This window comes from Heloderma suspectum, chromosome 4 (genome assembly GCF_057233095.1).
Source record: "Heloderma suspectum isolate Gila_16-S chromosome 4, 16-S_ref, whole genome shotgun sequence".
Taxonomy (NCBI): Eukaryota; Metazoa; Chordata; class Lepidosauria; order Squamata; family Helodermatidae; genus Heloderma; species Heloderma suspectum.
The window spans coordinates 76,622,258-76,637,382 of NC_139461.1; the positions used below are offsets into that span (position 1 = coordinate 76,622,258).

The 15,125-nt window shown below is 41.5% G+C and overlaps 1 protein-coding gene across 1 annotated transcript in view; it reads left to right on the forward strand.

Annotated features, from left to right (window-relative positions):
- The window catches only part of CHST9 (carbohydrate sulfotransferase 9), a 109,216-nt gene extending 96,154 nt beyond the window's left edge, over window positions 1-13,062 (forward strand). The window contains exons 3-4 of the mRNA XM_084849635.1: window positions 5,634-5,671; window positions 11,612-13,062. Coding sequence (XP_084705761.1) covers window positions 5,634-5,671; window positions 11,612-12,715 — 1,142 coding nt within the window. The 3' untranslated portion in view covers window positions 12,716-13,062. The remainder of the gene's footprint in view (window positions 1-5,633; window positions 5,672-11,611) is intronic.
- Window positions 13,063-15,125: the final 2,063 nt, after the last annotated feature.

A 15,125-nucleotide genomic window follows, 5' to 3' on the forward strand; every position in this document is an offset into this window, starting at 1 on the left:
TTGCCTTCATTTGGTTCAATCAGTATCAACTTGGGGTCCATTTTTATGTTTAACGCTGCCAGGGTAACTGGTGAGTTGGCACCATGACAGCTTGCTAGGATTATGTAATACTAAGGAAAAAGTAATTAATGCATTGTGGGACCTTTTCATCATAGCTAGTTGCGTAATTAGCACAGGGATTGGTGAATAAATATGAAGTTAAAAGGCACTCTAAAATAGATGCGGAGAGGAGACTTGAACAGAACTTGCTTTACATATTAATACTGAAAGAAAAATCTGACCAATTATTACTGGTTTAATGTTTTGAAGGGGAAAAGGTGTTTTAGGTTTCTTGATCTACTAACTTGCATGATTCTTAAGGAAAAAAGGAATTTTTCAGTCTTAGAATTGTATTGCTGAAAGGAACAATGGAGTCCAACCTTCCACCACAAAGCAGGCATATTATGAGGCCACTCCATGCGATTCAGACCACTGTCTGGTGAGTAGCAGGTGCTTTCAAATTGGAACAGGTGCAAAGAGCAATAATTACAATGATTGATAGCATATGGGGAGGATTTATTTGAGAAGCCTGTATTTACAGAGTTTGATATATTTAGCTTAGAAGAAAATGGCAGAGAGACAACATGAAACCGCTGTTACAAATATAGCAGCTGTAATAACAGCAGAGGAGAGTGATTTAGGTTAAAGGAAGGGTGTTGATATTAGAACTAATGGCTGCAGAGTGGTAAACTTGGACTAGCCTCCATAGCAATGTTGTTGGGATACGACAATAACTTATTGTTGCTCTCTAGGAGCTTACCGAAGTAGCATGCAGAGGATATATGCAGTCGTGACCTGTTCTGTCAGAGTGTGCAGGAATACCCTGATGGAGCATGTTGTGTCTTAAGTATTTGACATCGCTTTTGGTACACTATTACAGGGGTGGATAATGTGTGGCCTTCCAGATATTTTGGCCTACACCTCCCATGATCCCTCACCATTGGCTTTGCTGACTAGGGCTGATAAGAGTCGTAGGCCGAAACATCTGGAGGCGCCACAGGCTTTTCACCTATTCCAATATCACAAAAGAGAGCCAGCATGGTGTAGTGGTTAGAGTGTTGGACTGGGACTCAGGAGTTCCAGGTTCTAGTCCCCATTCAGCCATGAAGCTAGTGGGTGACTTTGGGCCAGTCACTGACTCTCAGCCTAACCTACCTCATAGGACTTTTGTGAGGACAAAATAGAGAGGAGAAGGACCGTGTGAGCCACCTTGGGTTCCTTGCAAGAGAAAAAATGGTGGGATAGAAATGTAATAATAAAATAAAATGTTGCAGAATGCCACTGTTTTAGGGAAGAACATGGGCACAAATGTATGGGTTTCAGGAATGTCTGAGATACTCATGTCAATAGACGTATTGAGGAGAAACTTCCCTTGGTAGTGAAGCCTCTTAGGCCAGTGATCCCCTTGCCAATCATAGAATAGTAGGGTTGGAAGGGGTCTACAAGGCCATCGAGTCCAACCCCCTGCTCAATGCAGAAATCTAAGTCAAAGCATCCCTGACAGATGGCTGCCCAGCCTAATCTTGAATGCCTCCAGTGTAGGAGAGCTCACCACCTCCCTAGGGCATTGGTTCCATTTCATGTTGCTCTAACAGTCAGGAAGTTTTTCCTGATGTTCAGCCAGAATCTGGCTTCCTGTCACTTGAGCCCATTATTCCGTGTCCTGCACTCTGGGATGATGGAGAAGAGATCCTGGCCTTACTCTCTGTGACAACCTTTCAAGTCCTTGAAGAGCGCTATCATATCTCCCCTCAGTCTTCTCTTCTCAAGGCTAAACATGCCCAGTTCTTTCAGTCTCTCTCCATAGGGCTTTGTTTCCAGTCCCCTGGTCATCATTGTTGCCCTCCTCTGAACCCTCTCCAGCTTGTCTGCATCCTTCTTAAAGTGTGGCCCCCAGCACTTGACACAGTATTCAAGATGAGGCCTAACCAGTGCTGAGTAGAGGGGAACTAGTACTTCATGGGATTTGGAAGCTATACTTCTATTAATGCAGCCCAAAATAGCATTTGCCTTTTTTGCAGCCACATCACATCATTGGCTCATATTCAGCTTGTGATCTACAACAATTCCAGGATCCTTCTCGCTTGTAGTATTTTTGAGGCACGTATCACCCATCTTGTTGTCAGGGTTGGATCTGAGCCCATAGAGTCCCAAAGCAGCTCTGATTCTTAGGAGGAGATAGAGTCCGTGGGAGAGGAACCCCTTCAGGTTTCAGAGGCACAGCTGGAGGGGGAGCTCTGCCCCCCCCCCCGCTCACATTCCTGGGAGCAGTACTGACCCTGGCATGGAAAGGGAGGGACAACTTGAGCTTTTACTTTAGACGCAAGGCGCAGGCGCAGGTAGAAGCGAGAGATTGCGGGAGCTGAGCTCAGCCCATTTGGCTCGACATCAGCAGCTATGCCCCAAGGCCCCATGGGAAAGGGGGAGAATTTCTCCTCCTACTCCTTAAGTTCAGAGAGTTGCTGCGCTTAGAAACCGTGGATAGGCGGTTCCTTTATCTTTCCTCTGAGTATCAGAAAATTAGCATCTGTAAGCCTCATTAGGCTGAATGGAAATAAAGCTTTGGAAAGTAGCCCTTTTATCTGACTGCTGCTTCTGGCTATTGGAGGGCTCAGAAGACTACAGGGCCATTCCTGACACTTGTAACTGTGTTTTGTTTCTTTTTCCTAGGTGCAGAACTTGGCATTTATGCCTATTAAATTTCATTCTGTTGTTTTCTGCCCAGCACTCCAGCCTATCAAGATCACTTTGAATTCTGTTTCTGTCTTCCAGGGTATTAGCTATCCCGCCCAATTTTGTGTCATCTGCAAATCTGATAAGCATTCCCCACACTTCCTCATCCAAGTCATTAATAAAAATGTTAAAGAACACTGGGCCTAAGACCGAAACCTGCGGTACCCTGCTTGTTACCTCTCCCCAGTTTGAGAAGATCCTGTTGATAAGAACTCTTTGAGTCCGATCCTGTAGCCAACTGTGGATCCACCTGACAGTTGTTTCATCTAGTCCACCTTTAGCTAGTTTGCTAATCAGGATATCATGGTAATTACTTCCTGTATAATATCATGGTAATTACTTCCTGTATAATGGTGTACTATTTTGTTATGTAGAGACAAGTGTTACTTTTTTGCTTCAAGAAGGAAAATTAAACATTATTTAGGCAGACTTTCAGTAGGCAGTACTGTGTTCACTGAGAACATTGTGACAATTGAAATCACATCTTGAGGCTAATTTTCTTTTAACCAAATAAGGCTCTCTTTCTCTTTGGCAATAAAAGATTAAGGAGTATGTGTTTTAAACATCTTTTAATGATGTACAAGATGCTAGGAAAGACCAATGTTTGCAATCTCTAGTTGGATCAACTCTGTTTTGCTCAAAGGTTTGTGGACTTTGAATACTGATGCTTTCCTGCTTCCCAGCACATTTGTTTTTAGGCTATTTTGATTCACTTTAAAGAAATTTTAATAACTTTGTGTTGACAGCATAGACAGCTGGGGCTGAGAATTAAAGGAAAACTCACTTGCTGACTGAGGAAGGAAGTGACATCAATGAGTTTCTAAAGACAGCCTAGAGGGGAAACTGAGTTTTGTATATGTGGCCTCCCATTTCACTATATTTACAGGGATGCCTACAAATGTAAATTGGATCATAAAATGTATGGTATCTACCTCAAACCAACCAAGAAATAATAGAACTGGAAAGGCTTATAAAGAGGCAATCCTCTATTGTAGGTCTAAAGCAATAAGTAATTTTGATCCCCCCCACCCCCTTTTTAGGAAGATATTGCAAGAGATAATTAGACAAGTTACTACTTTAAAGTCTACCTGTACGAAAATAGTTACACGGTATCCTAAACATCTTGCTGAAAATAAGTGGTTTGGAAACCTAAATTTACAGTGTACAAGTCAGAAGGGAGCTTCACGGACCTGTCCTGTTCCAGAACATTTGACTAGTTACCCTCACTGAGTTCACATGATACAATAAGCAATGGCAACCGCCCACCACAGCTTTAATATTCAAAAGGGCGGCCAGCACACACCACAGCTCAGTGTAGCTTAAATAAACCATGGTGTGCAACAGCAATCATGCATACCAGCCCTTTTTTGTCAATAATAGGGTTAAACCATTTGTCTTCACACAGAGAGAATCAGCAGTTCTGTAAATAGGAAGGCAAATCTTCAACCTTCTTTGAACAAGAACAAAAGTGAGAGCATTTGTCAATGCCTTTAAACTTGCCAGTTTGATAGTTTGCCTGTGTGGCTCCATAGCAATCCCTCTAGCTATACAAATTGTGACACTGATGAGCTGTAAAGGGAGTGCCATCCACATATCCTTGCCCCAGAAAACTGTGATTGATGGAGTTCGACTGAAATTCCCACAAACCATGTGAAAGCCTTTCAGTGTGAGGGTAATATAGTGCACATGAAACATAAACGTATCCCTTTGTTGCCTTAATTTTCAACATGGGTGGAGAACTTTTAATCTGCCTCCACATTCACCTTTCTAAGTGACCCTGCTAGTTTTCCCTTGTCAGTTCTGATAAAAGAGCATGATTCCTGTGTCTTTCAAACTACTTTTCCATCTTATAAACCTCAGATGAGGTGCAGACATTTTCTGTTATAGAATATTTATTGAATTGGGTATTGCAAATTACAGCTGTGGTCCTGTGTGACTTTTGCACACACAAATCCCATTTCCTTCTGTAGTTTTCAGGATTGGAGCCCCGGATAATTATGGTAGAAACATGACAGTGTTGTTACAAAATATGCCAAGAAATCTCCTTTCCTAGACATGCCTCTAGCACAGCAGAACCTCAGTATTCTTGCATAGGAAATATGCCAGGAATCCATCGTGGAATGTGCATAGTAAGAAGTCCATGTTTTAGGGCTGCTGTGGCTGCAACAGGCAGAAGCAAAGTTGTCTGCATTTGGAGCATCCACTATCAAAGAGGAATGGAATGATTAAGGGATGTGTGTGTGGCATCTAGAGTGTAAAATTTCCTTACGTTATAAAATGTAAGTACTGTGATGTTGGAAGTCATTGTAGTGTATGTCTTTTCAACCACTCATTCTTCCATGTAAGAGTATTTAAAGATGTCTGTGCATAATGTGGATCAAGAGAATGAAACCAGAAGTAGTCAGAGACTGCTCACCCATAGGGGCTAAATCAGTCTTGTCTGTTGTCATTTTTCTCACAATAGTTCAATTGATATTTTAGGGGCTATTTAGTATTGCTCACGATCTAGGCATCTTGAGCATTACTATAGGCAGACAATGGACTGAATTCAATCTAAGTTAGTTGAACTTAGATCTAACTGAAATCAATGGGACAAGATAGTCATGATTTAGGCCCCATTGATTTCAATGGGAACTAAGTTCAAGGAACCTTAGTCTGGATCCCACCCAATAAGCTGTTACAAGTGTGTGAAAATTCCATATAATCTGAAATACTCATTACAAAAAGTCACTATAATTTGGATATTCCTGCATACTACTACCACACTTTGTTTTTATGACTTTTTTCTTGATTTTGTTTTGTTCTGCATGAGCTCACTTCAGTGAAATATAATAATCTCATTTTTTTATTTTCTCTTTCAGTGTCTGAAGAAAAATTACAACAGCAGACAATTAATCAGGTATTTTAACTATTTTTACATATCTTTTAGTTGCATAGTTCATGATAGTACAAACTATACATAAAATGTTTAGGAAGAAATCCATACAGTATAGGCAGATATTTGTGGCTTTGCCCACAGAACTTTCCACATAAACAAGTACACATGAATCCCCTCTTAAAAGCACAGTTTTTAAAAAAACCCATAACATAATGAAATAAATAACAATGTGAATACAAATAAGCTGTTTAGAAATGATTTGTCCACAGGACATGGGAGATGACAAAAATAGCAGGACTTGTCTTGATTAGAACTGTTCTGGAGGGAGCAATCCTATGGCTGCTAGTCAGCAGCTAGACGGCCATAGGATATCTTGTTTTCCGGGAACCGACCTCAGAGCCCGTGGTCCGAGGTTGGTTCCTGGAGAACCGACCTTCCCCCGCTTCTGCGCTGCCTCGTAGGCAGTGCGGAGAAACCCCATACTCCATGCTTGTAAGAGGAGTGCAGAGTGGCCAAAATGGGGCGTTCCGGGGCGGGGAGGGCGGAAATGCCTGTACAACACATCCTCTGCTTTGCCCTCCCGTGGTTAGACAGCCGAAAGCTGCTGTCTAGCCAGAAATGCAGGGCAGGAGGAGCGCGGAGAGAATGATCCCGTCTGTGCTTCTCCTGCCCTGCATTGGATAGGCAGTCGCCTCTGAGTTCAGAGGACTGCACCCTTAAACATTTAATAAAAGCAGTATGACAGTTTCACTGAAAACTTCAGATAAACAAATTGATTTGGTCTTTCTAAACAAAATCCTTTGCAATTTATTATTTTCATAGTTGAACTATTATTATATTCAAAATTCAAAAAATTGACTTTTGAACATAGATGAAGAGAAAAATATGTGGACTTGAAGAAAAGAAAACTCACTGAAGCCAGTGGATTGGGTTGGTTCTTCTTTTTCCTGTAGCTGGTTTGAAACATTCGGTATCTGCTGTCTAAAAGAGCACAGTGGTCTCCATCCATGGTCCCAATCTGTTGAAATCAATGGAGCTTAATTAGTTGCAAGTAACTGCAATGCTTTCAGTAGAATTTAAATGCGATTAACTTTCTCTGGATTGGGGCCAAGAGCTTCATGCATATAAATAATATATTTGCCAGCAGATGAGAGCAGAATGGATCCAATTTACAGAATCACAGAGTGTAGCCCTAATGCAGTAATACGGCTAGGCTGGCAAAGATTCAGGATTCTCAGCCTTCATGAAGTTCAACTTGTTAAGAAAAAATACATAATATTTTGACTGGAAGAGGAAAGACAATGGGGGAAATTAATTAGTAGTTTAATCAGAATTGGCAAATGAAATAAGAGATAAACAACTTCCCTTTATCCAAGTTGCTGCCTACACAAATCAGCTTGTGGTGTGTTTTAGGCCTTTGTCTTGACACTTTGTTGTTGTTTGGCCTGAGGTACCTGGCTCCCCCACCCACCTGTGGGGCTAATAGCAGCTTCTTGGGAGGGGGGACCAGAAAGATCACACTCAGGGAAATGACTCCAGGGGAAAGAGTTAAACCTCTCATCCCCCTATTATCCTTGACCCAGCCCAAATCTGCCTTCTCCACTTGTAGCTGTTTTTAACCTCACCCTCCTCCTGCTGGGAAAGAAGGCATGTGGGGATGGCTTTCCCGACATGCCCTCTTTTTGAGGACTCTTAGTTCTGCTGGCAAGCAGGGCATGCAAGGAGAGGCCCATTTCCCCGCCAAACCAGGCTCCTGCTAGCTTTTTGGCAGGCACCCGATTCCGCTAGCAAATAGGGCACATAGTGGTGGTTTTCCTTGCACGTCCTGGGTGATGGAGGCAGCAGCAGCATGTCGGGGAGGGGATTGAGGGCAGGGTACCTGTGGCAGGCCACAAGTAGCCTCTGAGGGTCGCATGCAGCCCATAGGCCGTGTGATACCCACTCCTACTTTATACACATGTGAGGAAGATGCATTTCAACAGTCTCAGTATAGTGGTTGCACCATGAAGGTGGCTATGTGGCTTACCACATGATAAGTCATCATTGCGCAGTAACTTCAGATTGTGTGGAAACCAGGAGCACCTACTGTTGGCATCAGAATCTCTGTGTATTTCTTGAGGCCTAACCACCTTGGCAAGTTTTCTGTGAGGATAACGCAACCTTCCAGAGCTGCTTGGAGGGAAAGGAAGATGAGAATACAAGAAGAAATGTATCTAGACAGTCTGCTCCCTGGAATGTCACATATGATGCAGTGCATGGAAGGCACTGAGGGTGAAAGTGGGGCTCTTGCTTAGAAACAATGAATGGGATTAGAAAAGGAGTAACTACTTCCAAGGTTTTTTATTTAGACAGAACGCTTGAAAACAAGATCTAAGGCATCTGGTTTTCCCCAGTAGAAATAGGTGCTCAACTGCTTTTAAATTTTCCTGTGCTCCTGCTAAGTAGATTGGTTAAAACAAAGCACTTAACAGAGCCCACCTCTGCTCCATATGAATATTTGTAGTTGGCCATTAAATGCTGCAGCCGATATGTTTTACACAAGCACACACACCTCTTGTCCCTAAAAGGAAGAGAGCTTATAATGATGCTGAATGATTTTTATTGACTAGTGCCACTGTGTCATTGCAATACTAGTTTAAAGCATGGCAGGAATGTAAGATTACAGCAAAATAAAAGGAATCAAGCACAGTGATGATATGCACAATCACTATTTTATTTTGTTTTACATAACTTTCCGTTAGCCTTGCAGCCTGAAGAGCAAAGCCAGCAACAGCCTTTGTTATGTATTTTGGTTCATGGTTCAATTAAAAAAACTAATGAACATGCCAATAGTTTTGTCCATAGTCAGCTGGAATTTCTTGAATAAAGCTTCCCTTTGAACTTTGTACAATTTACAGAATAGTAAATGATGGACTGTGGTTGCAGTCCTTTACCTGGGAATAAGCCCTGCTGAACTTAAAAGGACTTACTTCTCAGCAGACAGTATAGGACTGCATTATGGTCTTCCACTTTTTTCAAGTTATAAGTGGGCCTTCTTGATAGTGGCACCCACCCTCTAGAACATGCTCCCACGTGTAATTCAAGAGGTGGAAACTGGTGAGCTTTAAATGCTTCTTGAAAATGCATTTGTTCACTCAGGCTTTCCTTGACTTTTAATCGATCATGACACTGCTCTGTTTTACTGCCTTGTTTATATTTTAAGGTATTTATTGTTTTATACTGTTTTTATATTGATTTGTATATTGTATTGTATGTGTGTTATGTAAACTGCTGGAAATCCTGGGATATCAAGTGGGATAGAAGCACCTTAAACGAATAAAATAAACATCCCCATTATTGGGAACCCTGATAAGGCAGGGTTCCTGATTGGATTTACCCAAACATCGTTACAAAGCCCCCTCAGACCTTAGCACTATACACAAAAATTCTTTGAGGAGCCCATTTGACTAGGAATGTTGGGAGTGGGCTTGCATACTCAATCCCAACCCCTACAGACTTTTAGCCCTCACATGTACACACACACACACACACACACACACACACGTTTTCCCCACCTTCTCCAGTGGGACTGAGTTTCCTGTGGAAAGTTCAAAGCCCTATAAGTATCCCTGAAGAGTGATGTCCCACTGTTTTTCATCAGTACTGTTCACCACTGACCACTGCTTAGTGCTGTTATTAATGTATGCATTACAGAAAATTAAGTATGCGGACCACAAAACAAAATAACATGAATAGTTTATTATATAATGTAACCCTTGCCTCGTGACATCCCTGTTTTTTTGCATCTATCTCATTCCGCTCCACATCTGATCAATGCTGCATTCTTCTTGAATGATGATTTCTCTCCTGGAATTGAGAGGGGAGCGGTTTCAAGGCACTCCTGCCATGTGTGTCAGTTGAACCTGGAGAGAGCTACCTGAGGCACTTATGAGGAGCTTGGCTGATCCTGTTCTTGCATCAACAAAAAAGTCACTCCTGTCATAGCAGTTCAGCATCTATTGCTGCAAGTTCATACTCTCCTTCTCAGGTAGCTGCGTTAGAAATTCTCTGGTCACTTTTTGTTACCTCTCTCCAATATCCTTAGGGATAATTTTGAGCTTTGGTCAGGAGTCCTATTTGACTTATCTATTTAACTCAGTTCCTTGATGATAACCATCTCCTGGCTTTTTATATCTTCTATTCCTCATGTTAAAATTGTTCAAAGGTTTTCCACTCATAATGTAATACATCTAATATATTGTATAATATAGTACTGGGGTAGACAACCATTTTGGACCTATGGGGACACTTAGTAATTTGAGAAAATGTCTTGGGCACCACCACAAAATGGTTGGGGGAAGAGGCATGACCTTCTGGGGATCCCATAGGGCTAGACGGAGTTCTGAACTTCTGCTCTAATGTATTCTTTTTTTATAACTGAAAGCAGCTTCTGAGGTCCAAAACAGACATTACTTTACTAGCAGCTATGTCTTTATTTCATTTTTACTCTACACTGAGAGCAGGGGGCCTGATCTGGATTGGGACCCTAGCATGGGTGGTAGGGTTTGTATCCCTTACACCCACTGCTATGGTACCCTCCTATGTTAGGCTCCCAACCTGTGTAGTAATGTGTGGTTTGATCCTGAGAAATCACGTGGAGTAACAGACAAGTAACCCGCACAAAAGACAGAGTACAAGGCAGAGATGGGAAATGAGCCACAGCACACTAAAAAACTCCTTTGAACCCACAGTTTTCTGTGCCAATCTCCTGCTGCTCTCTTTAGCACCCAAACCCAGCTTACCAGACAGCAGCAATGGGGTTCTCTTTTTCTTTTTTTACTTTCTTTTTCTTGGTGGCTGGACATGCTGCAGAGGAAAGTGTTGGCCTGCAGCTGCCTGACATCTCCCTTCCCTAAGTATGTCTTTGAGCTCCATGTACGGCCCTGCTGGGTGGTTTTCTGGGTTTGTGACGTTCATTCCCCATTCTGAAAGGTTGAAATGCCCCTCCTAAGGCTTCATTGCTGGCAGTAAAAGCTTTAAGCTAAAATATGCTTGTATTTTTGGCCCCGCCCCTTTTGCATTTGGCCCCACCCACCACTGGAATGTCCCCCCTGGGAGCTTCTCCAAAGTGGGATTTGGCAGTCAAGCTGAAAGAGGTTCTGCACCTCTGCATTAGAGAAAAGCTGCATGTGACGTGTTGGGTTCTGTGACACAAACGTGTAGCAATAATCTGTTCACTCGCATTATGAATCCCAGTGCTGACAAAGTGGGAATCATCTTTAAAACTGTCTTTGGTAGACAAGACGGAAATAAGGCACCTTTTAAGTAGGCACCTTTCTCATCGCAAATGGCATTTGTGCAATTCATTATTTTCCTTTAAAAATAGAGCAGCTGCTTGTCTGTGTCTGGGACTGTCACAGGCAGGAAGGATCTTCCAGAAGACATGGCTGCCCCATTGACCCTCGTCTTCTCCCATTTGCTTAACATAAATGCTTTTTAACTGGAGCAGTCTTTATGGTTGTCTTTCTGTTACTGGCCAACGGCAAGGGAAATAGATTTGGACTTTCTCTGTATGCAAGTATTTACATTAGCCAGGAGTTTTAAGTGGAATCCACTATATTTTGTTCAGCAATTTCAACTTTACACTTTATATTTCTGTCATCAGTGACATTCTTATGAGTGGCTGGGTTTTTGCGTGGCTTCTCTAGCCAGATTTAGGGGGCAGATATAATGAAGTTAAATTGTAGTTGTATTACCCTCCAAGTCAAGTAAAAATATATTTTCCAATAGTCGCGTGGTTCTATAGGTTTTGGAGCTGAGCTAACACTTGTCAGAATGACTTTCTGGCTGCCATTTGAAGTTTCATTTGAGGCAAGGCAACACCAAATAGTTTTCACATCTTGATTACTTTTTTCTCTCTGAGAAGTTGGGCTGTACACATAGACTCTATAGAGACGTTCTAATTTTCTTTGTTTTTAACAGGACTTTAGATTCACTTCTATAGAGGAACGTGAAAGAATCCCCCAACATTGGATCACTGCTGAGAATTTTCACAAACCAAATAAAGCTCTTTTTGAGAGTGGACATACTGGGGGGGAAACTGACCCTTTTCTAGGGATGGCAGAATCCTTAACTACTGGATTATCTGAAGAGCTGCAAAAGATCAAACTGCTTCTTAAACCATTCAAACAAGTGAATTTATCACCAGCCATACACTCTTTGAACATGAATGTCATCAAAAATGATAGCTGGAAAACCACAGATGAAATGCAGAAGGAACGAAGATCTGTCCTTTATGATTTCTGCAAAAAATATGTTCGTGAAATCAGACCCCGAACTCACCTTCTGCGTATGGTCTCCAGAATATATGTGGAAGATAAACACAAACTCTTGTATTGTGAAGTTCCTAAAGCAGGGTGTTCCAATTGGAAAAGGGTCCTAATGGTACTTGGTGGCCTTGCCAATTCTACAGCTAACATTACCCATGATGCTGTGCACTATGGAAAGCATCTGAAGAAACTGGACAGCTATGATTTAAAAGGGATACACACCCGTTTAAAGACATACACCAAAGTTATATCTGTACGAGATCCCATGGAAAGATTAGTATCTGCCTTTAGAGATAAGTTTGAACACCCAAATACCTACTACCACCCTGTGTTTGGGAAGTCAATTATTAAGAAGTACAGAATTAATGCAGACAGAGAGGCATTGACAACAGGCTCAGGAGTGACGTTTAAAGAGTTCATCCAGTATTTACTAGATCCCCGTCGGCCAGTTGGTATGGATACTCACTGGGAGCAGATCAACAAACTTTGTTATCCTTGCATTATCAACTATGATTTCATTGGTAAATTTGAAACTTTGGAGGAAGATGCCAATTATTTTTTACGACTAATAGGTGCTCCAGAGGGGCTGACCTTTCCCAGTTTCAAAGACCGACATTCCACTGACAAAAGAACAAATTCAGAAGTTGTAAGACAGTACCTAGCAGCGATTCCTGTCAAAGAGAGACGGAAGACTTATGATTTCTATTATCTGGATTATTTAATGTTTAACTATACTGTACCGTATGCAGAGCCCTGATTTTGCTTAATGCTTAAGCAATTTTACCATTTCACTTGTGAGTAGAAGAGAGGTAACTTCTTAAATGGCAATGTTCTGAGTCACTATGGTTTTCATAAGCTAAAATGACATCAACTAGCACAAGTTATAAGAATAACAGAGAAGAAAATTAATTGCACTGAAATGTCTGGGAGGAAAAACATTTTTACATTAGACAACTTTAGAGTGTATAATGCATAGATCTAATGTGAATGGCATTAAGCCAAGCACTCTCATAATGATTTGGAAACTTCTGAAATAGCATGATCTTATTGTATCTATTCATCTGCCATGTCTCATGAATGTATCAATTAAAAGCCAGCTTTCTAAACAAATTTGTATACTGTACATTAAGCATCCATACAACATCTAGATGGAAGTGTTGGGTTGGTTCTAAATATGCATTGATATTTGTGCACCCCGATCCAAGCATGTGCACCCTGTTAGAAACGTGGCAATTGCCACAAGCACACGAAACAAAATCCTCCACCACCTCCACCTCTCATCACTATTTCTGTGTCACTACCAGCTGTTTGATCTGAGCAAACAAAAGACTTTCTCTTCTTGCTGTCCTACCTGCTGAAGACTAAGGGCCACTTGTTATGAAATTACGCTCATCTACTCTACATTCCGGGTACGTTGTAACATCTAACAGACAGATAAATTTTTGTTCAGTGTGTGTGTATTGTCTGAAAAGCCTCAATTGGCCATGGCTTCCTGCTCCTGTGCCATGTAGTAAAAACAGTAGTAAAATACTGGTAGCCATACACAGCGCTTGGTACATTGGATATACATGCTGTATCCACTCCTCTCATTTTGTGAAATTGCTTTAAACCTTCCCTGCCCTCACTTTGAATGAAATCTGAAAGCTAAGGCCAAACTGGGCATTTATTTATTTATTTGGGTGCCTCTATCCCACCTTTCTACCTCTAAAAATAGAAGCACTAAAGTCGGCTTACAATACATCAAATTAAAAATTGGGTTATTGCAATATGCTCTACCTGAGGCTGCCTTTGAAGAGTTGTTGGAAAGTTCAATTGGTCCCGAATGTGGCAGCATTGATATTAGCTGACGTTTGCTCATGGGAAATCACACCTTTCCTGCAACATCTCCATTAGTACCATTCTGTTTCTGGGCACAATTAAAAGTATTGGTGATTCCCTTTAAAGCCCTAAATGACTTGGGTCCAGAATACCTTAAGGCAGGGATGGGAAACGTGTGGCCCTCCAGTGTTGCTAGACTGCAACTTCCATCAGCCTTAGCCAACTTAGCCAAAGTTGAGAGATGATGGAAGTTGCAGTCCAACAACATCTGGAGAGCCATATGTTCCCTATTCCTGCTTTAGGAACTGCCTCTTCCTGTACCAGCTTGCCCACATTCTAAAATCTGTTGGAGATGCCCGTTGCTATGTCTCAACTGTGATGCAGGACTGATTGAAGGGAGCAAGAAAAAGAGCCTTCTCATTGGTCACACCCAAATTATGGAATTCTTTGCTCCACAAAGCTTGCTTTGCCTCCTCTCTTGTTGTGTTTGCCTGATAGTAGAAACTGTTTTTTTTCCACAAGCCTTTTGTTTTAGCAGATAGATAATTTCCTGTCCAGTGTTTTTCCGGTCTGCTGAACATTTCTCTGTTTTTTCATACGGACCCAGTTTGCACATCGCATGTGTATTCAACCCAGAGTTTTGGGTTCAGATGTCAAGTAAACAACCCAATGGCAGGGTGTCCCTGGGTTGTTTATTGCAGTGGAAATGGATGAGCTCCTACTACATTTCCAACAACAAACTGTGAACCAGGTTATTGTTATTGTTATTTTACTGTATTTTATCATTAGTCTATTGTATTTTATAATTTTATAATTAGTAAGTCACCCAGAGTGGTGTTAAGCACTAGAAGGGCAGAATATAAATCCTTACATAAATAATTGTGATGAATCAATAATATTAAATTAGAAATGTCGCTCCTTCATAAAAATATAAACACAGCAGTTAGTTACAAAAAAGATTAAACACCGTGAGCCAAGACTTAAAATAAAAAAAATTCTCCACCACAGACAATTAAAACCTTGCTCGAAGAGAAGTGTTTTCAGATGACAGTGGTGCAATGGAGAAACAGGATAACCCAAACCACTCAGGGCAGAGAGTCCCATGTTCTGAGTGCCACTGTGGAAAAGGCCTTCTTCTATGTCTCAGATTTCCCATCTTTTAAAATTCTTTTAGAAAGCAGCCTGATGAGGGAGGAATGCACTGGGACCACAGTACTGTGGGAAGGGGGAATTAATGCTTTCCCCTACAATGTTTTCCTGACCTCAGTCACACGACACGTTCCACCCACCACACACAGTTGCTATTTGCCCAGCTTCAGAAAACATACAAATATACTTTTCCTAAAAGG